Genomic DNA, 26,561 nt, shown 5'->3' on the forward strand with positions numbered 1-26,561 from the left:
GTTCTCCTCTGCTCTCTCTTTCTTTCCATCTCTCTTCACTTTTTCTATCCCTTTTCCTTATTATATATTTAATTTAGTATTAGACTATCTTGAAATATGTCTCAAAAAAAATTAGTTTTTAGGATTTTGCAGAAATGGGCTTAGGAGTTTAAGCCTAAGTTCTTTAGGAAGACAGTTCCAAAGGATAGGGGCTAAGAAGAATTCAGATGTTCGCGTAGATTCCCATCTGGCTTTAGATAGGGATGGAATTACCAGTCTGTTGTCTGCCAATGACCGCAGTGTCCGCACTGGTGTATAGGGAATAATAAGATTGGACAAGCACGATGGACTCAACAAACAAAATGCTTTATGTGCCAATGTAAGAATTTTGAATTGTATCCTAGCTTCTATTGGAAGCCAGTGTAGTTGATATAGCAGTGGGGAAATTCTATCTGCTGGAACCTCTTATAGATCAAATTTTGCTGCCCCTTCTCTGAACGCCCACACCATCCTGCAGAAGTTCAAAGGTGAACGCGCACCAGGATAGTTACCATCAACCAATGCTGCACTGGCACAGTGCCAACAGCCATCCTGGATGAGCTTTCATCTAAATAGTATCAGTTTTCTTTCACTTTGATGAGAAACAATCTTTGAACAGCTCAGCACATATGGTAACCACTGCTGATTTCTCTTTCGACTCATGTGGCAGGGGTTTTGCACAGTGCAGCAAGGAAGGAAGGTGACACAAAGCACTCCTCTGCCATTTCACATGTACCTCGCTGGCACTCCTCTTCATCCAATCCCCAAGTGGGGGATTCAGATTCATACCCTGCACTCAGTTGTGATTGGTTCTTTATCTGCTCGGCTGAACCACCTGACCCACACCCATCTCTCCTAGAAAGAGAGGCCCAGTGGGGTCTAGGGCAGTGATGGCGAACCTATGGCACGCGTGCCAGAGAGGGCACACAGAGCCCTCTCTGTTGGCTTGCGCGCCATCGCTGGTCGGCCCTTCCTGCGCCTCCACTTTCTTTCTGTTTCTCCTCCGTGTGTTCCTTTAAGCTACTACGCGAGTCGCCACGTCCCTGGGCGGGGTTGTTCCTTTAAGGTACTACGCCAGTCGCCACATCCCTGGGTGGGGTCGTCCATTCTCATGCCCCTGCTGAGTGCCGGCCACCTCTGGGCCTGCGCAGCGGGAATGCCAGCCGCCCGGGGCCCGAAATGCTAAGTAGTAGTAGTAGTGACGTATGGCGGCTGGAGCCTGAGCGATGGAAGCCGCTGCAGGGGTCCCTCGTTCGGCGCTCGATGAAGACGATGATCTGGAGCTGTTCAGCAAGGTAAAGAACGTGGACGCAGAGCAAGAATTCTCAAAGCGATTAGCCGCGGAAGTGGGTGTTGTTATTTGACTCCCGACGTGATTTGATAAAAAGTTTTTCATGCACTTAAAGACGTACGATGCAAAGTATATGCATGCGACTTTTCTGGACTGTATAGTCCAGAAAATATTCTCTTTCTGAACCTTGCGCTTTGATTCAGACTTAGCTTTGGCTCGTATCTTGTGTAAACGATTGTCTAGTGAACTTCGCTGCAGTTTGCCCGCCGGATGAATGCTTATGCATTCACTCAATTATGTATGTGTTGTGACTCCTGCACTTTGTACTTGTGTGAAACCGTAACCTCTGAACTGAAGCTCTACAGTTGGAATGTGGAATCTTGAAGATGAGTGTGAAAAGTAAAGGATTCTTTGCGTTACGACAAGTCGATGGATGGTTGTGATTTTTAGGCTGTTCTCTGTGGATGTCCAGCAAATATATATATGCTTACGTTTACTCTAGAGACGAGGTTAATTGGGAGATCTATCCTTGGCCCTGGAGGACCATAACAAAGCACCCCATAAGCAGAAGGTGTGGAATGCCTTTTTAAGTTTCTAAAAATCAGAGTTCTTTTGGTAGTTAAAGAAAAATCGATATTGATGTTTTTTTTAAGTTTTATGTTTTGTTTCACAGGTAGAGAAAATCATTTTGTTTTGTTTTTTAAAGCATCACATTTGGTTTGATTTGAAGATTAAATAAACCAGTCCTCCACCTGAGGTTTTCATTGTTTTTTTTTTTTCTGTTTTGGGTCATTCCATGCCAAGTGGTCTATCATAGGGGTGGAGTCATATGTGGTGACACCGCCCATAATGAGTACCGGCACCTGTTATTCGGGTTAAATTGCCCTGTTGGCACTTTGCGATAAATAATTAGATTTTGAGTTGCTGTTTGGGCACTCGGTCTCTGAAAGGTTCGCCATCACTGGTCTAGGGGATCCCCCTGTGGCCATAATATAAATGGTCGGCTGCACTTGCTGAATCTTTTATCATCAACCAATTTACAGACATCCTTGTTTCAACTTAGGTAAAAACAGGAGTTTCAAAGACAGCAACATAAGAGTAAAACCTTATGTTCACATCAGGGGCGTAGCCAGACTTCGGCGGGAGGGGGGGCCAGAGCCCAAGGTGAGGGGTCACATTCCCCTCCCCCGTGCTGCCATTTTTGACCCCCCTCCGCCGACGTCAACCCTCCCCCGTCACCGTTGAGTACCTGTGTTGGTGGGGGTCCCCAATCCCCGCCAGCCGAAGTTCTGTGTCTTCACTGAAGACTCTTCAGCCCATCTCTGGGTCAGCGCGTTGCTGCAGGACGTCAGGATGATTCATACCACGCAAAGAGAATCGGCTTCCCGCTTGCAGAATCAGATCAGCTGCTGCAGGCTGCAGCAATGCGCTGGCCCAGAGACGGGCTAAAGACACAGAACTTCGGCTGGCGGGGATTGGGGACCCCTGTCAGCACAGGTACTCGATGGCGATGGGGGAGGGTTGACGCCGCCGGGGGAGGGGTCCAGAGCCAAATCTGAGGGGGCCCAGGTCCCCCGGGCCCCACGTACCTACGTCACTGGTTCACATCACATAAAACAGCTGGAAATGAACTAAGAAAATCTCTCTATATAAAAAGCAACACCAACGTTCTATGAAGCCTCCAGCCGGAAGTGTGAAGGGGGCGAGATATCCGGTTTCCCTATGAGTGTCTGCCCCGCCCTCTCTGTAACACAGTCAGTGAAGGAAAACAGCAGAGCACGAAATCAAATCGCTGGCTCTGTAACAGTGAAGGACTCAGAGGGGGGAGGGGAGAGAGGCCAGAGGGCAGGGACACACACACTCCCACATGCACACAGAAGAAAACATTGCTAGCCCCCGTTTCATTTGCATCAGAAACGGGGCTTTTTTACTAGTATATACAGTGGTGGAAATAAGTATTTGATCCCTTGCTGATTTTGTAAGTTTGCCCACTGACAAAGACATGAGCAGCCCATAATTGAAGGGTAGGTTATTGGTAACAGTGAGAGATAGCACATCACAAATTAAATCCGGAAAATCACATTGTGGAAAGTATATGAATTTATTTGCATTCTGCAGAGGGAAATAAGTATTTAATCCCTCTGGCAAACAAGACCTAATACTTGGTGGCAAAACCCTTGTTGGCAAGCACAGCGGTCAGACGTCTTCTGTAGTTGATGATGAGGTTTGCACACATGTCAGGAGGAATTTTGGTCCACTCCTCTTTGCAGATCATCTCTAAATCATTAAGAGTTCTGGGCTGTCGCTTGGCAACTCGCAGCTTCAGCTCCCTCCATAAGTTTTCAATGGGATTAAGGTCTGGTGACTGGCTAGGCCACTCCATGACCCTAATGTGCTTCTTCCTGAGCCACTCCTTTGTTGCCTTGGCTGTATGTTTTGGGTCATTGTCGTGCTGGAAGACCCAGCCACGACCCATTTTTAAGGCCCTGGCGGAGGGAAGGAGGTTGTCACTCAGAATTGTACGGTACATGGCCCCATCCATTCTCCCATTGATGCGGTGAAGTAGTCCTGTGCCCTTAGCAGAGAAACACCCCCAAAACATAACATTTCCACCTCCATGCTTGACAGTGGGGACGGTGTTCTTTGGGTCATAGGCAGCATTTCTCTTCCTCCAAACACGGCGAGTTGAGTTCATGCCAAAGAGCTCAATTTTTGTCTCATCTGACCACAGCACCTTCTCCCAATCACTCTCGGCATCATCCAGGTGTTCACTGGCAAACTTCAGACGGGCCGTCACATGTGCCTTCCGGAGCAGGGGGACCTTGCGGGCACTGCAGGATTGCAATCCGTTATGTCGTAATGTGTTACCAATGGTTTTCGTGGTGACAGTGGTCCCAGCTGCCTTGAGATCATTGACAAGTTCCCCCCTTGTAGTTGTAGGCTGATTTCTAACCTTCCTCATGATCAAGGATACCCCACGAGGTGAGATTTTGCGTGGAGCCCCAGATCTTTGTCGATTGACAGTCATTTTGTACTTCTTCCATTTTCTTACTATGGCACCAACAGTTGTCTCCTTCTCGCCCAGCGTCTTACTGATGGTTTTGTAGCCCATTCCAGCCTTGTGCAGGTGTATGATCTTGTCCCTGACATCCTTAGACAGCTCCTTGCTCTTGGCCATTTTGTAGAGGTTAGAGTCTGACTGATTCACTGAGTCTGTGGACAGGTGTCTTTCATACAGGTGACCATTGCCGACAGCTGTCTGTCATGCAGGTAACGAGTTGATTTGGAGCATCTACCTGGTCTGTAGGGGCCAGATCTCTTACTGGTTGGTGGGGGATCAAATACTTATTTCCCTCTGCAGAATGCAAATAAATTCATATACTTTCCACAATGTGATTTTCCGGATTTAATTTGTGATGTGCTATCTCTCACTGTTACCAATAACCTACCCTTCAATTATGGGCTGCTCATGTCTTTGTCAGTGGGCAAACTTACAAAATCAGCAAGGGATCAAATACTTATTTCCACCACTGTATATAAGCTAAACAAAGGTTTAGAGTAGCACAGTAGTTTCCAAGCCTGGTCCTTTCAGGATACCCACAATGAATATTTATTGTGGGTATCCTGAAAACCTGACTGGCTGGGGTTTCTCCAGGACAAAGGTTTGGGAACCACTGCAATAGCAGATGAAAACAAAGAGCTGGCACCCCAGCATCACACTATTTCATGGCTACTGCTTTCATGTTGCTATTTATGGCGTGTTAAATAAAAAATCTTTAGGAAATCAATGTGAAGAGAGATCAGGCAGGGGAAGTGCATTGGAAAGGATGGAACATCTGCTTTGCAAGTTTGCCAAGCATTCAAATAAGAAAGGCAGAGCAGTCATTCATTAATCTAGCACAATAACAGATCTATTTACTCCCGATTCTTTTACAAAAAAAAAAAAAGTGGGGGGGGGGGGGGGAGGGGGTGGAGAGAAAAACCATTCTGCTCCTTGGAAACCCAGAGGTCATGTACTGGGCTGTGAGGTTACACAATAGCAGCACATCAGCACATGAATAGAAGAAAACAGCGGAGAGAAGCACCTTTTGTTTGCAACCTAAGTAGCAAACCAACAACCAGAAAACCTGATCCCTGTGCTGAGACTGCTGCTATTATTACTTACTTGGAGATCTGGATTCCAACAACTTTGGTTTTTCAATCCTTCTTAAGATTTCCAGGGGGAAATTTTTATTGAACGCCTTCCAGTCGTTTTGGCAGGTTTGAAAAACAAGATATAAAAGAGACATCATTGCTTTTAATTGTAACAAACCAGTTTATCTAAACACATCTTTAATAATTTACTTGGGTTTGTTATCCATCATCTGGATAAACTGGTTCTTCTTGGATGCTTTTCCATCACAGCCGTAGGACATGTATCCATGCTTTTCGCCATAATCTGAGAACATCTTTTCCTATGTTTGTCCTTCTGCCTTTCATGACCTTACAATTTGAGACTAAGGACACTATTTGTATTCAAGGATTTTATTTTTTTTGAAAAACATCTTAAGTAGACAGCATTTTACTGCTCAAATCACTTCAAGTCTCGCAGCCAGGGCCGCCGAGAGCCAGAGCTGGGCCCGGGACAAGGCCGCCCCCGGGCCCCCCCCACCCGAGGTCATCGTCGCCGCCGGGCCCCCTCCACCCGCTACCGGGCCCTGAACTAACCTTAAACGCCTCCTTTCTTTCCTTTCACCACCTTCACGGCAAGCAGCAGCAGGGCAGACCAGTCTCCTTCCTTCCGTGCTCCGCCCTCGCGGACATTACGTCAGGCGAGGGCGGGACATGGAAGGAAGGAGTGGCCTGCCCTGCTGTTGCTTGCCGCAAAGGTGGTGAAAGGAAAGGAAGGAGGCGTTTAAGGTTAGTTAGTTCGGGAGCGACGGCGGGCGGGCTTGACTGCGGTGGTGCCGGGCCCGGGGACTTTTGTCCCCCCTGTCCCCCCGTCTCGGCGGCCCTGCTCGCAGCAAGGAGCACAGAATCAAGGCTGAATTATTTATCAGACGTCAAAGGGGCCCTTTTATTAAGCTGCGGTAAACGGGGCCCTGCGCTAGCGCAAGTTTTTTCTGTGTGCAGAGTCCCTTTTTACTGCAGTGGGTAAAAAGGTGGGATAATAAAAGAAATGGCCAAGCGGTAAGTTCGCACTTGCCATGCTGCCATTTCCGGGGGAGCACTTACCACTCCCCATTGAGGTGGTGGTAAGGGCTCCCATGCTAACCCAGTGGTAACTGGGCAGCACACAGCGCTGCATGATTACCACCAGGTAACCCCTGCGCACCGGACATGCCGTGCACTGGGGTCAGAACTACAGCCGGCAGCTGTGTTGGGCTGGCGGTAGTTCCGGGTTGCCTTGCTCCACGGCAACCCTTTAGTAAAAGGTTCTCAGAGCTTACCTCAAGATTTATGTCCAGATTCTCTTAAAGATTTCCAAACTTTGCTTATGAAAACGTGAAAGATGTTAATGTATGTGCAAGTCTATCACGTTTCCATTCTTCCAACAGTAACAAATGTTTAATTTCAGATCATGCATTGACTAGTCAGTGCAGCAATCCATCCACGATTACACTTGTGTTTGGATTTTTCCTTAACATAATTACTTCTGTCATTAGAGAGCATTTTTCCAAAACACAAGCAGTCCATTTCTTTTTTTTTGTCAGTTTTGAGCTATGCGATTCATTTTGTTCATCAAGGCAAGAGTCATTTACGTTGGTTTATTCCTGTGCCAAAACTCATGGTAAATGAATCTTGCCTTGATGAACAAAATCGCATAGCTCAAAACTGACAAAAAATGGACTGAGTTTTGGAAAAGTGCTCGATTGTTTTTTAGTAGAACTAGGGGCTTGAGTTACCAATACTTGTTATTAGTAAATAGGGTAATGGGATCTAAGTACAGTATATCCTACTGTCTGTGTTCTTCAAAGGGACTGTCTCTCTTTCTTACTGGGGTTAAGATTAGCATTTAATCATATTCTGGGCATAAAAAAATGCTGAAATGCAGAGCATCCTAGGAGGTTTGCAAGCTTTTTTCTCAGTAATGCTATTAACCAGGGATTACCTTCCAGCACATTGATGTTTATAGAGGTTGAGGGTGTCTCTGATGATGAAAGATGTGGGTAGTATCATCCTGATATAACATATGAGACACACTGGCGTTTACTACATGCTTAATATCAGGAGTGCTAAGCACACCCATAAAGGGGAAGGGGAAATGATAAACTGAACCCCCCCCCTCCAATATATACATAAAACTTCCAAAAACATCTTCAAAATGTTTCTACAGAAATTATTTGTGTTGTGCTCTTATCATATAGTGGCACTAACTAGCCCAAACATTCAGGTTATTGTAGCCAATTGTTTTAGTGTAATCATTGCACAAAATCATAAAAACAACTGAAACTTATTCTTATGGAAATACTAAAATAAAAACTGTGAGCAATACCAGTTCACCAGTAGCATTGTTAAAGTACTTAACTGTGTGGTGATAAGTGAACAAAAAACAGTCTAAAAATAATTTTTTGTGTCTTTTTATCCTTTTTGTTTGTCCTCAACATGGACCATGTTTCACTTTGGCTTCTTCAGGGAGACCACAGGGAAAATGCTGGAACTCACTTATACCACTAACATCAAGACAAGGTAATATACCAGGAGTGTCAAATGTGTGGTGTATTTAAGTTAATATTGATCTGGGGAAACAAAACTGAACTAGCTATACAAGGTTCCTCACCCCGGTTGGATCTTTTAGTCTATCGGTATTTTTTCCTACTTTTTTTTTTTTTTTTTAAAGATTCATAATGCAATTGAAGGGCTTATTTCCAAAACCTACATAACCTACACACTGGGAAAAGACCGAGGGTCCATTGAGCCCAGCATCCTGTCCCTGACAGCGGCCAGGCCAAGGGCACCTGGCAAGCTTCCCAAACGTACAAACATTCTATACATGTTATTCCTGGAATTGTGGATTTTTCCCCAAGTCCATTTAGTAGTGTCAAGTCTATATTAGTTAGATGCATTGGACTTAGAGGGTTTTGGAAATAAGCCTTTCAATTGTTGAGGAGAAAGTCTTCTGAAGACAATAAGGAGGCAATCGAATAAACCTTTTTCAAAGTAAAAGATCTCTTATAAAATTAAAGTATACCCAGTGCGAGTAGATGTCTATTTCTAGAGTAAGCATGCTCAAAGGGAGAATGGACAGTCATAATTGTATAAAATATGCACATAAGTACATACCTTAACTACTAATATTTGCTCCTGTTCTCATGCAACATAAATATCTGCACCTCCAATGTAGGAGTGATTTTGTCAGAATTTGCACTGGTGTTTCTACGCATCTTTATAAAATAGGCAAAAAATAAAGGTACTTTGCACAAGTATTTTTCAAAGAAGAGCTATTCTAAAAAATAATGTATTTGCCATGTGTAGACATAGACTGTGAAACAAACATGTAGATAGCAATGAAAATTAATCATTCCAAGGATGGCCACTAGTGATAGCACCATGAGACTTTCACTAGGGGACAGAGGCATCATTTTGGATGATGGCACCAATCAGGGCAGCAGAGGGTGATTGTAGCTGCTGGGGACCTCCTGAACTATCACGTCAGACCCCTCGGGTAGTTCAAGGGGGGGGGAGTCAGAGGAAAGTAGGGCTCTCGGGAGTGGGATTTTGTTGGAAAGTGGAGGTGTTCTGTCAAGGGAGAGGTAATTGTGTCAGGGGGCTGGGGTTTTTGTGTTCAGGAGAGATGAGGCTGTGAGGATCGGGTGTGGGGGGGGGGTCAGGTATGGGATTGTGACAGATAGGGAGGCAGTAAGCTCAGGAGAGTAGATTTTGTTTGGGGGGGTCATAGCAGGGGCATCTCTCTCCTTATGTATTTTTCAGTGGGCCCACACTACTTTAGATAGTATGGCAGATATTCTTGTATTATCTGCCACGTCATATAACATGGTGCCTGTGCGCTAACATTAAATGCAGAGTAGATGCTGGGCATGCTCCCTGCATTTACCATACAGACTTTACCCTTACTGCACATTAATTTTTGTTGTTAACTTGAGATTAAGAGCAAATCCTACTGCCCCATAATGAGGTAAGGAACATCAGCTATAGGCTACCTAATGCTAGACAATATAATTTAAGATATTCACAATTAAAAAGTGTTACCTTGGCACTGTATTACAATATATCTAATGCAAATAGAGGTCCAGATTAATGTAGAGGGAACTCATGGTTAATTAGGGGTGACAGACAGAGCCGCCAAGAGAGGGGGCAGGGGTCAAGACTCACCAGGCCTGACCTCCAAGGTTACCCATCTCTCTCTGGACCTGGGTGATTGCATTAAGCGATAACCTGGTCATGGCACACAGGAGCAGGAGAGCGAGAGACTGAAGGAGGGGCAGACACAGGACGGTAGGGTCAGCCCGACTGTGTGTGTGTGTGTGGGAAGGGTGGGGGCAGCAGCTGGGGCACAAGTGTGTGGTGGTGTGTGGGGGCGGTGGCTGCGGTGGTCCTGTCCTGGGTCTGGCTCTGTCTCTCAGCAGCCCTGGTGACAGATACCTTATCACATTCCAAAGCCAAGACACTTTAGGTTTTGCAGTTGTATATTCTTAGTACTAAGATCAGGTTACACACCTGGAAATGCGGGAGTTCAAAAACCTAGATTGGCCAAGAGAGCAGTAAATGGACGATCAATCTAGGGGCCAATTGATGTCTTTGCCATGAATACACGTGCCATAAAAAAAAACCAAAACCCTGGATCTGCATTGGTAAATTGGAGGGTAAAGAAAAATCCACACAGCAGGAGTACAAATTCAGAATCTTAATTTATTCTCACATCGTTCATCTGTTCCTTATTTCCAGTATTCTGCACATTAATAAATATACATCTTTTTAAAAATTCCAGTGTCTAATCTGTCAGTTTTACAAGTCAAACATATGTTTACATTTTTATTTCATTATCAGAGAATTGTAAGCTCTCCTATCAAATTAAAATGGTCTTTATCTTCTGGGGCAAAGCCTAAAGATAGGTGTGCACCGATTTTCACTAGTAATCACAGTGCTCCAGCTGGTGAGGCGCTTGCAGCAGTTACAGGCACTTAAACTTTCCAATCACTAACATGTTTTACCTCAAACTTGTCTTCTTAAAATTTTACAGCATGTGACAACATCCATTTTCTCTCTTTATTTAAAAATCGCTTGTGTTATTTTCAAGTATCTGAAAAACACTGATAGAAATTTATACCACCAATTTCTTTCCATCATGTTTTTACCGTTGATTACTGTCAAGTACGCAGAACAGGATGTTTTTACAAAACATTTATTGCAAATTTATAAAAATTTTGTTGTATTTAATCACTCAACAGCTATGAAAATGCATACCCTGAAGGTACAGATTGCTTGATAACACAGAAGATATCACACTTGTATCTCAAGTTTTAGCTTTCTTTGCAGAAACTTCTTGCATGGAATTTACGTTTGCCTCATTCAGAACTTCCTGGTGAGGATCATTATACATGGCATTTATGTTCAGCTGCTCAAACTAACATGCTAGATCAGCCTATTATATACTGGGCAGAGAGATCTGAATTAGACGATAAATTAGTAATTGCAAGTGTCTTTAAATATCACCTTTGCTAACCAGTGGATTGTACTTCATGAATGGGCATCAATTGGAATTCGTACCATGGAAGATGTTACATTTACACAGCGGCGTACCTACAGGGAGCCACGGGGGCCTGGCCCCCCCAAATTGGCTCTGGGGCCCTGGTTTGGCTGGTGGGGGTTGGGGAACCCTGCCAGTTGAAGCGTTTGTCCAGCGCGGGTCCCCACTGCTCACTAAAATGAGAATGCACTTGACGTGAGGGGAAGAGCAGGGCAGGCAATGTGGCGGAGACCCGCGCTGGACAAACGCTTCAGCTGGCAGGGGTCGCCATCCCCCGCCAGCCAAGGTATGTGAGGAGGCGGTGGTGGGGAGGTGGGCCAAAATGTGCCCCCCCCCCCACATCGAGGTCTGGCTACGCCACTGCATTTACATCCATGTTCAACTCCTCTACAAGAAGGCAGCTTTGGTTATCACTTTTTCACTTACTTCTCTGGGACTCTAGGAACTAAGTGTAAGAATGTGGCTGTGAAGTGCAGTGTGGTGGTTACAGCAGAGAAGTGGATTTCGAGACCCTGGTTCCAAATCTTTTCTGCACCATTCGCTGTCATCTTGTGTGAGTCAGTCACTTAGAAACAACCTCTCCTCCCTTTGCATTTCCTGCTCAAGTCACACTTGCAAGCTCTTTGGGGTACACACTGTATCCACATTACTTTTCCTAATTAGCACTCTGTACAACATATAAATATTACAGTTTTACTAATTAGAATGACTGTGTTTTGAACAAGAGATATCTTTCAATTTCAGCTCTACAAGTCCTATATTATAATTTGACAGGTATTGGGAATATCACAGTGCTCCGGGACCCAGTATGGACACCCCTTTTTAAATATAATGTGCAAATCGAGTATTAACCTTTTACTCATAATTTTAAAATATGCTTTAAAGAAACAAAGCAAGATTCACGTTTTATAGTAAATTAATTCCCTTCAGGTTGAAAGCTGCTACCTGGGCAAATGAGTACAAAATCAGAGCTTGCATGCAGCAGCAGCAAGGCCCTCAGTGACACAACCTTCATTTATTTGCAAATTACCTTTTAAAATAGTGGGGAAATATGGAATGGCTAGCAGTGTAAGGATAGGCTAAAGACGTATCAGAGCTAGACATGGAAAATATCAAAACTTTCATTACAGTAGCTGCCAGATTTAATCCTGTTACTATACTTTAAGGGACAATTCAATAGTGCAAAAATACACCACAGAAATATGGAGCAGAAAATCCTGATCATTCAGATACGTACCTCTCCAGAACCTGTGCTCTGTGCATATCTGAAGGCCTGAATTAGAAAAACTAAGCTCAGTAAAAGACTAACTGGCTTGTTAACCATGTGAACGTTACTTGGCAAACCAAACTACATAAACTTTGCATTCAGTCACAGCAATGCTGCCTCCTAGAAACATACACAAAACTGATCCTACAATTTTCTCTCTCTTCTCTTAAAAGTTTGTTTTATTTTGGAACATATTTTTTTTTTCTAAGTTAGTCCCACTGAATCTTCTATTCTTTTTTTGCAGTTTGCCTACCACAAGGGCTGATGCAGAAAAGCACGCCAGGCTTTGTGCACTGGCCAGCTCAGCTTTAGTGCAGCAACTAATGTGGGTGCACAATGCAAAAAAACACGTTCTGTGCAAGAGTGTAGACACCAGTGCACAGCACATGTAAATCTATGCTAATGAAGTTATTAGCTATTCAGCACAGATGCAGAGAAGTGGGCAAAAGACCAAAAGGCTGAGCTCAGTGCTGAGGCTTTAATACAAAAGGTTAGCTTGCTCTTCTGCGGTCAGCATTAGTGAGGATTTCAAGCCTATTTCTTCTCTTTACTGCCAGCAGATAAGACCCATAAACAGCATAGGTTAAAAAACAAGAAAAAAAAACCACAGTACTGAGAGGGAGGAGTGCTGGAAGGAAGAGCAAAGTGCTGGACTGCTGAGACTTGCATGAATGCACAGGTGTACTGACACACTGAGTTGCCTGAGCATAAATATTAATATTACAGATTTATGCACAGAATAGCATTCCAGCACATGTGCAACTCTGGCTGCTGATTTATGCTCAAGATATAGCTGCCAGTAGCACCAACCCTTGTGCACATATGCCCAGTGCACTCTTCCATGCTGGTGCACATTTTTTGCACCAGGCCTATTTGCATTGATGAGCAAAACTTTGACATTATGCTTGCATTAGGAAGCCATACATTAAGTGGGTGCCATAATACAAGATTTTTGCAGTTTGCCCACTACATCTGCAATAATCCCTAAACTTAACCTTGTCACATGCTTAACTCTTTAACCAATAGGTGCTTCCATGCCATGATAGAGGACAACCTATTTGATTATAGCTTGGAAAAATATGTGAAGTACAATAGGCATCACATTTATTCTGAATTTGCGAACATTAGCCTTAAGCATGTTTTCTATTACTTTTGCAATACCTCAGTATTAGTTAGTTACAAGAGTAAAAAGCCACTGTAGACCTCACCAGTTCAGCCAGGAGGTAACACTGCTGTTTTAAAATCACCCGCATTGAGAATTTTAATACAGCAATGCTAGCAAAAAGTAATATATTTTAAAAATGACATCTGCTTTGGTTTGTGTCTGGATAGTGGTTATCTTGGAATTTTATAAAGCCCAGCACATGTGTATTTCTTAGCATGGATTCACCCTTTCTTTGGAAAGATTAAGCAACCCTTCTGGTACAAGGCTTCAGGAGGGTGCCTTCATGGGAAACTAGGTTAAGCAAATGCTAGATTCAAGTACAAATGTACAATCTTCTTTACATAAAAATATCAGGGGAGCTTATCAGCACATCCCCAGTATCAAATTAATAAAAATCAGTAAAAACGGAAAATATACAAGAAAGCTTTCTGCTTCTTCTTTAGTCACCATACAAAATATATAAACAATTATCTACAGTTTATTTTATATAAAAAAGATTTTTAAAAAAGACAAACGTGTCCAAAATAGGCTGGTGAAGATTATGAAAGGGCACTTGATGTGATACTTCTTATTCTTCTACAGACTGAAGCATCATTGGGTTAAAGACCTCAAGTTGGTTGGATCCTCCATTTGAGGACTTGCTTTATACTGACTCTCTGTGCTTTCTGTAGATTCCTCATGCATATCTTTAAGGCTTTGTTCTTTCTGAGTCATCCATACATGCTGCACACTCCAACAACCTCTGTAGCTCACTTGTGGCTTCCACAGTGCCAACACAACTGGCTTTCTCCATCAGTTGGATATCCTTTCCTTGTAACAACAGATCTTAGTTACTCATCTGCAGATATTTTGGCACTAGTTGCATCTTAAAACAAACACCGGAAAGCACCTCATCAAATATCAACAGGAGACATCTATTACCAGCAGTCACAAGTCTGCCATAAGAAGTAGCAATTGCACAAGAAGTCAAGTCTTCCCTCTTTACTGCATGCACATTCCTGTGAAATCTGAGGTACCACGGATGTGACATCACAGCAAGCACTCTTGGAGTTCAGGCATCTTCAGCGTTTCCTGATGAGTCAAATTGAAGTTTCATTACTGCCTCTGTTCATGAGGAGAAGTAACCATGCAGGATTTAGGGTTAAAGAAAAAGATGTTAATTCGAGTTAGTAAAAAGTGTCATGCACTGGAGACTCATGCCTCATCAAACACCTACCCTGAAAACTGTAACACATGACCAGTGATGTCATCATTTTGTCCTCAATTAGGGTGGTAGCCAATTTAGAAACTGATTTACTAAGGGTTTTTTTTCCCCCTATTCTGTGTCTATAGGCAAAGACACTTTGGTAAATTAGGCCTTTAAATTGCCTCTGCAAATCACTGGCAGAAGCCAGCAGCCTTTCTTTGCAAAGCATGCTGTCACCTGTGTGACAGCATTTGACAGGTGAAACAAAGAGGTAACTGCCTCCTTGTTTCATGCATCACCATGGCCTGGGTCCCCACCAGTCTCAATTTCTCTCTCTCTTCCCCCCCCCCCCCCCCACCAGCCTTCACCCAATCTTTCCTGTACATACCCTCTTTTCCAGCCTTCACCCTGTCTCTTTCAAGCTCATACCCCCTTTCCTAGCCTTCACCCAGTTTCTCTGTCTCACCTTTATATCTGACACCCCCAGGCAACTAATGTGTTTCGGAGTCTGCATTTATTCCTGTTGCTTTATTATTTGCAGAGTTGCCTCAGAAACAATTCAACTCCCACTTTCACACTGCAATTTGGCTCTCTGTAAGCTTGAGCCACTCAGTGCAGGAAGTTTAGACTGGTCTCAAGGTTCTAAACCTTAAAAGAAACAACAAACTTCACAAAATTCCTGCACTACATGGCTCAAGACTACGGACAGCCGAATTGCAGTGTGGAAGTAGGTGATGCATTGTTTCTGAAGCAGCTATGTAAGAAGAAAAGATTCAATGACATGAAATCCCAGGCACCAGGGTGTAATTTCTAGGCATAATGGCAACCTGGCACCCAAGTTTGTTGAGCCATGGCTTCTACTGCTGTTTCACAACCCAGTGCTTGGGACACACCTGACCAGTCATGTTTTCAGGATATCCACAATTAATAATAGAAAGTTTTTCATGCACTGTCTGCACTATACGCAAATCTCTTACATATATTCACTGTGGATATCTTGAAAACTTGACTGGTTGGGCATATCCCAAGGATGAGGTTGGAAACAGTGATCTATGCATATAAATAGTATAAAAAAAGATCAAAAGATGTATAGAGTTAGTATGTGCATATATCATATCATGTTATGTCACTTGTGAAACAGATGGAGCCAAGTGTCCTGTGTTAGCAAGAGAACAAACACTTGATTTTGATTAAGTATCAGGAATTGATTTTAAAGTTTCTTTTAAGACTGTGAACTAAATACAGTCAAAATAACTTTGAATAAAATATTGGTTTATTTATATCAAATGAATATATATAAACACGGACCATCCAGACCTCACGGGGCATAGATGGGGGGGAGATTGTAACAGGGAGAGAGGGAAGACCTCGTGGTTGGGATAGACTAATATTTACTACGACTTTTCGGCTATACTTCTATTTGGGGTTAGGGATAGTAGTGTTTCTAGTTCAGGTTGTGAGGTCTGATAGTAGTACTGGGGAAAGGGAGGGGAGGGGGAAGTTGGGTGGATAGGGGAGAAAATGTTAAAACATTTTGGATGCTGTTTAGTATTAAGTTGTCTTTATACAGCATGATTTGATGTGAAATTTGTATAATGTAATGTATCGATAAGGTTTAATATGCTGAAGTATCAATAAAAATCATTTAAACAAACATGGACCAAATATGTCAGCCCCCAGATTATATATATGGCACTCAAAATTGTGCATGTAAATTTGGGCACACACCCAATTTGCACAACGAGCCAATTAGCACCCCTAACTGGACACTAATAATTATCGCCATTAATTGGCAACGACTTGGATTTATGCGCACATCTTGCTAAACAGTAGTCTATAAAGATGCACACATAAATCTTTTAGCGTGCCCTATATGTATAACACAATGTCCAACTTCAACTCAGAGAGGAGCCATCAATAAAGCCAAAAGTGTCTTGAATCTGCAGTTTGATGACACACACATTTGAGTTGTTTCTGTATCAAAGCTACTACTGTTTTTCAGCTGTTGGCTACTGATTGGACTGAAATTTCATAAAAGTCAATTTAAAAAATATGGACATTTGGAGGTAAAATCATTTCAGGAATTTATCTAAGAAAAATTCAAATATCTAATGTTGTTTTACAGTGTACTAAAAACCATACAGAAAGATATACCGTATTTGGTTTTGAACTGATACTGGATGCCAAATTACAGGACTTGATTAACGATGTGTGTACTGGTATGCTGATCCCCAAAAGAGAGCCACACCTGTAAAGTACATCAAATGTGTATGTGAAAGCTTAGAAAGCAGTAACATTCAAGTAAATCCAAAAGTTACCACAGAATAAGCACTGTGTCCTTGGAATTGTGCAAGGAAACAGAGCCTGCTACGGACAGCCATGGACCAAGGGGAGAAAGTTTTGCCTAACTTGGAATTCAAAGAAAAGGAGCATGCCCCCCTTAAAAGGTTGAGGGAGGGGAAGGACACATTACTCTGATATATCTAAGGCAAGAAAGCTAGCTTTGTACATGGAGCAAGACTGGGTGGAGTTAGGATCGCATTCACTCTAACCACTGATTAGCTAGCTGAGTGGCCCAGAGGCGCAGGGGAGAGAAGTGTTAGTTTCCCCGGTGTAGCATATAAACCTTTCTGGATGAGTGAAGGGTTAGGAGCCAACATCTTGTGAGAAGTGCAGAAGAGCAAGGGAGAAGCTAAAATGTATGACCTAGAAGGACCATAGCAGTAAAGCTCTGTGAAGGAAACCTGTTACCCCAGAACCAAGAAAGGGAATGAGTAAGGGACTGTTTGTGCAAATTTAAAGACTGAACTGCTGGGGGAAGCCAGAAGAGTGAATCGGCTGGCATTTCGTTTGTATTTTGATTTGGAGTACATCACCTAGTATTGATTTTTGTTTCACAGCCGGTGGGGGATAGGAACCGGAGTGGTTAAAATGCTGAAGAGTATTATGGTCCTATCCAGGGTGTGGAGGCTGTTGAAGGCTGAGTTCTAGCCAGTGATACAAGGAGCCAGCCTTGTTTTTGTTTTTGACATTAAAGTAAAACTCTCCCCTTTTTGTCTTTATCAGTGTCAATTAGTGTGTATGTGTGTGTGAGAGAGACACACACAGATACTAGAGAGGATAAAGAGGATAATTAAACTCTGCTGTGAGGGAAGTCTTGCTGAGATGAACTGATCTGTATATTTTCTAGCTCCAGCCAAAGACAGGTGGAGCTAATTTGCATAAAGAACTGCCTACTGGGAAAGTTGTTCACCATTATAAGACTAAAATAAGTTAGTCCATGCATAAAGAACACAAGGAAGAAGAGGCTGTGAGTGTTTGTTAGGGTACCTATCCAGCATGAATATATATATTGATTTAGTTTTCCTCCTCACCCACCCTGAATGTATGAGGTACTGAGAAGAGGGACCTGGCCCATTCTGAGACTTTTTTTTGGTTATTTCCACACCAGTAAAAAGAGTGGCAGAAGTTAGATAATTAAGAATAATTTTATAGCAGAGGAAATAACACCACTGTGGGAACTGGAGATCTCTGGAAGCAGAGAGATGGTGCCCAAGTACCAAAAGGTCCGGAGGATTCATAGCTGTAAAGAAATGCCCAGTAGATTTAGAAACATTTGCTTTCCTGGGGTCAGAGCAGGAGTAGCATGCAGGACATAAAATGGCATTAGTGGTGGAGGTGCAGGCAGCAAAACTGCATACCTACCAGGAGGTGAGGTCTGACCAAACTTATGGTGCAGAGCTGGAAAACTGGCCAGGTCATGCAGAGATGAAAGCATGGCTCAGTGAACTAAAAATCATGATAAAGAATGGAATTGCAGGCTGCATGGAGGCGAGGTGAATTCAAGTGGCAGAACCACAAGCTGGAATCTTCCCAGGAACTGCACCAAGGACAATGTGTCACCAATGGGAATTCAAAGATAAAAGGCTCTGTAAGGAACAAGTGTGATACCGATTGTTGTTCCTGCTGTGTCTTGTATTTATTGTGAGTGGAAAAACATATAGAGCCAAGGAAGTCATAGAAGCTGTGAGTCTGCTAGAACAGATTCCACCAGCACAGGCTCACATTTGGGGCCTGTCAAGAAATGGCATCGTAAAAAAGGTGGTGGGAAATTGCAAAGACATTCTGAGATGGGTGGGAGCCTTCCACAGAGGAGGCCCAGAGTAGGTTTGCAGGTTGAATGCAGGGGCATGGAAGAGCGAGAAGGAGAATTGCGAGTGGGGTGGGGTAGAGAAGAGAATGGATCATGCATGGGGAGGAAAGATGCTGTATGGGAGTGAGGGAAGATGGGGGAAAGATGCTGCACGAGGGGGAGAGGGAAGATAGGGGAAAGATGTGGAAAAGATGCTGCCTGGGGAGGGGAAAGATGCTGCACGGAGGTGGGGGGAAGATGGAAGAAAGATGCTGCACGGAGGTGGGGGGAAGATGGAGGAAAGATGCTCCCTGGGGTGGAAAGATGCTGCACAGGGGAAGATACTTCATGGGGGGGGAGAACTGTTGGACATGGGGTGGAGGGGAGGAAGGCAGAGAAGTAGTAAAGAGGTGGAGGGGTGAGAAATAAATAAATCTTGCAAATGAGGTGGAAGGGAGGGAGAGATGCTGCATGGAGAGGGGATAGGGGGCGAGAGAGGGAAAAATGTTAGATACAGGGGTGGGTGGAGAGGATGGAGAAATGTTAGACATAGGGGTGGAGGGAAGGGAGCAATGTTAGACATGATTGTAGAGGGGAGGAAGGGAGAGATGCGGCATGGGAGGGGGAGAGAGACATTTGACCCAGACGACAAAGGAGGGGGAAAGAGGCAGAATTTTTGGACATGGAAGTGGAAGGGAGGAAGGAAGGAAGGAAGAAGAATGCTGCACTGGGGAGGGGGAAAAGATGTTGGACTCTGGGCACAAGGGAGGGAGAAAGACAGAGATGGTGGACAGTGGGAGAAAGGGGGAGACACTGGACATGAGGGTGGATGAGATGGAGGGAGAAGTATAAAGGAGGTGTGGAGAGGGAAGAAAGAGGAAGATGTTGGATCCAGGAGAGTGATGGAGAGATGCCAGACAATGGGAGTGAGGGAAGAGAGAGGGAAAAATGCTGGACCAAGGGGGTGAAGGCAGAAAGAGAAGGGACAGGGAGATATTAGACTACGAGGGTGGGGTGGGGAGGAAAAGGGATCAGATGCTGGGCTAGAAAGTTGGAACCCTGTGGGAGAGGCCAAGAGGGAGTGGCAAGGAAATGAATGAGAGGCTAGAAATATGGTAATTGGGAGTAGATTAAAGATGATGAAAGGGAATGTAAGGCTGGGGAAGGAGTGAGATGCAGAATGGATGTGCTAGTAGGTAAAAGAAGATGGAAATTTGATAGTTGAAAAGTAAAAAGGAGGAGAAGGGTAAGAGGGACAGAAAACAGTTAAAACGGAATGATCAATATGTCAGAGGCAGGTGTAATGAGGGAATAGACATCAGAAAGGAGAAAAGACAAATGGACTGCAGCCGCTTTAAGGAGAATTAGAAGATGACAGACAGAAAAGAGAAACTGCAACCAGAAAGATGGAAAAATAAAATGTCCAGACAACAAAGGTAGAAACAAAGCATTTTAATTTGAATGGTTTCAATGGAATATGTTAGCTTTTGGAAATATGCATAGTAAATGTCTTTGTATTGTGTTCAGTAGAAAAGGAAATGAATTTCAGCTTTATGTCTCCAGTGTGGCAGTAATGCTAAGTTTAACTCCTTGGGGTTCCCAGTTCAATTTTTGTCTTAATATTTTTATTTCTAATTTGTGATCCCTTGTTCTGTATTTGGTGAGGGTCTGTTGGTGTGATAGCAATGGCAAGTGAGGAAATCGGAGGGAAGGCAGAGAGGACATGGAATTAGGAAGGGGGAACTTCCTTTATTTTCTGACCTGAGCCCAAGCAGGTCTAACACCAGTCCTGACCCCTGCTGTATAGCTGGTGGGGATCCCCAAGCATCCCCAGCTAAGGACCTCCTCCAAAGATGGCCAGCACTCCCTTCTACCAAGCTCTTCGTCAGCAACAGCATCCTTGAGCCACCAAAAACTAAGCAAGCAAGGGGTGCCAGCATCGATGGCTTAGGGACATTGCTACTGCCTGCCAAGCTTGGTAAAAGGGAGTTCTGGCCACTTTCGAAGGAAGTCTTCAGTTGACAGAGCTTGAGGATTCACATTAGCTAAAGTATTTATATTTTGAGGTAGGGCAGCGCAGGGCAGAGAAATTTTTGTGCCCACCCACTTTGGGCTCAGGCTCACCCAAAATTGACTCTCTGTCTACGTCACTGCAGCAGGGTATCAAGGTGGGATAATGTGATTTATTATTGATCTTAAGGAGGGAAAAGCAACACAAAGAAGATGTTAAAACGACGAGGAATGGGATGGGAGTGTGATTGTGTAGTAAACTAACACAAGGAAGGAGCTGATGTAGAAGAGAATCATTTCTTGATCTTAAGGGGGGAAAAGCAACACAAAGATGATGTTAAAATGACGAGGAGTGGGATGGGAGTGTGATTGTGTGGTATACTAACATAAAGAGGGAGCTGATGTAGAAGAGAATCATATCTTCTGATAAATCTATCATTATATAGGGGCAAGCCTAGCTGTTTGAGGAAAGAAGAGGGGAGTAATATCGTCCAATATTATCAAGTTAGACATTCCCTTTTCGGAAAATAGATATGTTACCGGAGAGGGCACTAGGCAAGGGGAGGAATCAAAGCAGGTATATCCAGGATATCCACCCAGAGGTTTTCATTTAGGAAAATGGGAGGCAGATTTGGGGCACCACTTTGAGACCTTGTATAAGGGGCTGCTGATAAATGCCAATCAGATGAAAAATAGCTACAAAATACAAGACCCCAGTTAAGTTATGCATGGTATTCGGTAACAGAAGCACTCAATGTTGGAGAGAATATGAACTGGGTACATTTGCACATATGTGCTGGATGTGCTGCAAAGTTACTCTCTTTTTTTTGTTTTATTTTATTCATTTTCCAAAGACTCGACATACATCCAGCATATAACTCTGAAAGCAAATGACATCCAAGCAAAATTGCTTGAGTATGAGAAAGTTTGATGAAATATAGGGGATCATATGTCCAGTGGAGGAAAAATGAAGGGAAGGTTCACCTATAGTAGATTGGCCACACCCAAAAAGGGTCAGTGGAGTTTGAAATGAGCCAGGGGAGGGGGAGGGGGGTTGGGAAGTATAGGCAACTTCAGGGGAAAATTGGACTACTTGTTATTGGTTTGGTATTCATTGTAGATAGTGCACTGAAGAGCCAACTGTGTACCAGAAGTGTATGTGCTTACATGTTAAATAAACCAAAGGGGGGTGGGGGATGGAAGGGAAGCGGGGCTGAAAGTATAGAACAGTCAAGATAAGATGCTTAGGTTATGGAAGGGAGGGTAAATAGGGAAATAAAATAAAAACTGTTACAGTTGTTGAATGATGTAAGACTGGCCCACAGAAGAAACAACTGGGTCACAAGTTTGAATTTTGTTGTTGCCGTAAAGAATAAAAATAATAATTTTACTATATAAAATTGTTAAATTTGAGAAAAAAGCCCCATTGTTTTGTAGGGTATTCAAGTTCTAATGCACCCACTTTCAGCACTGGAGGTATTGGGCAGGTAGGAGTGAGGGGGAAGAAAGGATGAAGACAGGTCTTACCCCCAGTTTATCCTGGTTAATCCAGATTCCATTGCTGGTTAAGAGCTATAAAAGGAAGTTCCTCAAAGTCTGAATCTAAGAAATGGGCAATCACCCTCTGCTACTCCCTAGACATCCGATCTCCTGTTCTCAGAATCATTGCTAAATGTTGCACTTACTCAGAATCAGATGTTTCAGCATGGACAGTGCCTGTGCGCACATTCATAGCCATCCCATTGAGCTGCTCCCTTCGAGGTGATTTTATTGTTACCCCAGGGTCTGTAAGAGAGCGAACCCCATCATTTGACCCTAGGGAAGAAGTCCTTGAAGACACAGTGGTTTGATTATAATCTGATAATTTTTCCCGTAATCGATTCTTCATGTTCTTATCTGTCAGAGGAGGAGGATAAGTAACTTTGTTTTTCAAAATGCCTGTGGGACGCAAAAGACAGAAAAATAGTTTTAGTTTAAAAACAAAAGGTATATGCAAAAACTGTGGACATGTTTACTCAAGCAGCATACTCGGAGCTGCAGTGAGAATGGGGTTAAATGAAACTGATCTCCTTTTCTGAATTGCAACCTTGTCTGTCAACAGCATTATCTGATTATGGAAAAAGACAGGTCCTTCATGTTCACATACCTGCTCTACTTTCAGTGCCCATATCAAGCAGTCTAATTCTCACAATTAGTGGTACAGAGACTTCATACTCAAACCAGATACAATAAAATTACAAAATGCAAAAAAATGTTAACACCACATCAGGTAAAAACATCACAAAAGAAATACAATGTAAAACTTGGGAGTTAAGGGATGTCAAGTACAAAAGCAACTCGAGTCAACAGAAGCGGATCCCACTGCGCCGTTGCTGTTTCTGTAGGGAGAAATGGGGTAGAATGAGGGACATAAGTGATCTGTGTATTGCAAAGACTGATGTGAGAGGTGGCCTGATTGGGGGGAGGTGGCCTGTCCTTGTGGCAGAGGAGGTAGCCCCTTGGAACTGAGTGAAATACATATACAGGGAAGAAAAACGGGGAGGCTGGGGAATGCTTTGTGTAGGTCAAAATGGGGATTAGAAAAAGTGTGTGGGGGGTGGGGGGGGAGAGGGCAAGCCTAAGAATGCACAAGGGAGATGAGGAGCCTTAGTCTTGCAAGTGTCATCTCTGTTAGGAGCACAGTAAGACTGATAAATACTTAATTAATAACAAAACAAGATGGTGAGAGTTGTATCACTCAATGTTACAGGTCTGAAGTCCCCAAGAAAAAGAGAGCTCCTGTTTAAAGAGGTTCAGCATTTTCAAGCTGATGTGATTCTGCTTCAGGAAACCCACCTGTGGCACAGAAATGTGAATCTACTGGTGAATAAGAAATATAAGGCTGTTGGTCTCTGACAACACCAATTGTAAGAAAAGAGAGGCAGTTATAGTATTTTGCAGTGAATTCCATCCAAAGACTGGTGAGGTGAGAAGGAAGCCAAGGGGCAGGTATACCTAAATAAATGCCCACATACAGTTTTTGCAGTATATGCTGTCTAGTGTAAACACCTCAAGTGAACACCAGGTCCCCTTCTTTAGAGACCTTAAGACAAGACTGGCAGCATTTGCTAGGAGAGAGACACTAGTCTTACAGGCAGGGGTATTGAAATATGATATTGAAGCATATTGGACGACTACCTCAGGGGAAGGAACTCTGCCAGGCTTCAAAGGACTTAGGTGTAGGGGATCTCTGGGGGTGGGGGAAGTATTCAAAGGAGGGGGATTATTTCTTTTAATCCTGTGTCCCAGAGTTACACAAGAATATATTTTTCTGCATTTTCTGCTCTCAGTGATGAGGGAGCCCCAGACGGATACTATAACCTATTAACACCATGTACCAGTATGGGGTACCAGGAAGGGGTACATGGTGCTAGGAAAGTTAAATGGATGTTTAACAATACCCTACTTAAAAGTGAAGATATCATCAGGGAATTCTCTAGAGAACGTAAGTCGTATTTTGAGTTGCATGATAACGGGGCAACAACCAAAGCAGTATTTTGGGATGCATTTAAGCCAGTGGTGAGAGAAAGTCCAGGGAGTTGGGTAGATAGGTTCTTCCAAAGGACCAAAGAAGACGTTAGTTCAAAAGATGATCTTTACTGGAACAACTCAAAAGACTCTACATAGCTGCTGTGTTTCGGTGTGAAAATGCCTGCTTCAGGAGTCTTGTGATGTTCATTGTGCAAAGGTAGGTGACGTTTCCAAGACAACATGCAACTTTAAATAAACAAAGTAGATCCGAAGTCTGTAGACATGCTAGTAACTTCTCTCGGCAAAACACCTTGCATGGAACAATGCCTGAATATTTGAGCTGTTGGATTTTATTTCCTAAATATAGGAATAGGAGGCTAGCGGGTAATTATCTGGATTTAATTTTTCCTTCACCAAGAGGCATTAGATATAAGACATTACATGAAATTACTCTGCCATATTTATCAGCAAAATGGTGGAATGATCTATCAATTCAAATAAGGACTATATCCTGCTACCAAATGTTTTGCAAGCTTTTGAAAACTTATCTGTTTGAAAAATATAGGATATGAGCTACTTTCTTTCTATTCTTACTTTGTTATTGTGTAATCTTTGGATGTACTTCTACTGTAAATCGTAATGAACTCTCTTCTCTGGGTATGTTTGTGACTAATAAGAAATAAAGTAAAGTTAAGAGGATGATCCTACAGCAGCATTTTTATGAATGGGGTAATAAGGTGGACAGGATGTTAGTGCTTACGCACGGCTCAAGCAGATGGATATATACCCAAGATTAAGGATAAGAAAGGGAACCTGCTGACTCACCCAGCTGAAGTTCAAAAACAGGTATGTGGACTTCTTAAGTGTATTATATTCCTGGGATGCAGCTATCACACAGGAATCAACAGAAGAGTTCCCTGTTGCTGGACCAGGAAGACATTGAGAGAATGGGTCTGCTCATCACAATACCCTAATTATGAGATGATTTGGGCCACTAAATTCACGAAAGAGAGCAAAACAGCAGGGCTGGATTGTTTTACTGACAAATGTTATCAAGCATTTACTAGCCAGGTGGCTCCTCCCATTGATGGTTGTTAATTGGGTTTTACTGGGGAATGCATGCCACAGTCTATGACAGACTACTACTACTAATTTCTATAGCGCTACTAGACACACGCAGCACTGTACACATTATATGCAGGTACCTTCTCTGTTCCTAGAGGGCTCACAATCTAAGTTTTTTTTTTGTACCTGGGGCAACAGAGGGTTAAGTGACTTGCCCAAGGTCACAAGCAGCTGCAGTGGGAATCGAATCCAGGTTGCCAGGATCAACCTGGATGCATGCTGCACTAACCACTAGGTCACTGCTCCTCTCAACATCGGAGAGCAATGGATTATGTTAATATCGAAAGAGACTGGGTTAAATGTGCCTCCTATTGCCCTATATCATTGCTTAATATAGACACAAAAATCTTGGTGAAGGTGCTGGCAAACAGGCTTAGTCTTATTGATTGTATTCCAAAGTTGATTCACCTTGATCAGGGGGATTTATTTATTTAGATTTGGCTCACACCTTTTTCAGTAGTAGCTCAAGGTGAGTTACATTCAGGTATACTGGATATTTCTCTGTCCCAGGAGGGCTCACAATCTAAGTTTGTACCTGAGGCAATGGAGGGTTAAGTGACTTACCCAAGATCACAAGGAGCAGCAGTGGGATTTGAACTGGCCACCTCTGGATTGCAATACCGGTGCTCTAACCACTAGAACACTTCTCCACGGATTTGTGCCCCGGATACAGGCAGAAGACAATATAAGAAAAACTACTTAATCTCACTGATGTGGCACAGAACTCAGATGACAAGGCTTTCCTCCTCATGACTGATGCAGAGAAAGCTTTTGATTGGCTATGCTGGGAATAGCTGGAAGGAGTGCTGGGTAAGACAGGAATAGGGCCAAACTTCAGAATATGGATCAAAGGCATGTAAAATGCCTCATCAGAATCTGCTAGAATAAATGGGGGGGAACGGGACTCCAAGATGTTTAAAACCAGGACAGGGGCACCTGCCAGGAATGTCCCCTTTCATTATTGTTATTTGCACTGGCAATGGAGCCTTTGGCTATGAAAGTGGATTGACTACTGTTGGAAATGGGATGCTGGGCCTGATGTCCCAGTGTGGTAATACTTATGTAATATTCAATGGAGAAGATTCCAGGCCTGTTAGTTTTCAGCTTTATTTTGTGTTGTCTCCTTCCCCTTGCCTTTTGATGGGACATGTTGAGTCACTTTCCTTTTT

The 26,561-nt window shown here is 43.3% G+C and overlaps 1 protein-coding gene across 1 annotated transcript in view; it reads right to left on the reverse strand.

Moving 5' to 3' along the window:
• Positions 1–12,468: 12,468 nt before the first annotated feature.
• Positions 12,469–26,561, reverse strand: part of CELSR1 (cadherin EGF LAG seven-pass G-type receptor 1) — a 329,426-nt gene continuing 315,333 nt past the window's right edge. Inside the window, 2 exon segments of the mRNA XM_030217205.1 lie at positions 12,469–14,500; positions 22,443–22,695. Coding sequence (XP_030073065.1) covers positions 14,491–14,500; positions 22,443–22,695 — 263 coding nt within the window. The 3' untranslated portion in view covers positions 12,469–14,490.

This window comes from Microcaecilia unicolor, chromosome 10, assembly GCF_901765095.1.
Source record: "Microcaecilia unicolor chromosome 10, aMicUni1.1, whole genome shotgun sequence".
Taxonomy (NCBI): Eukaryota; Metazoa; Chordata; class Amphibia; order Gymnophiona; family Siphonopidae; genus Microcaecilia; species Microcaecilia unicolor.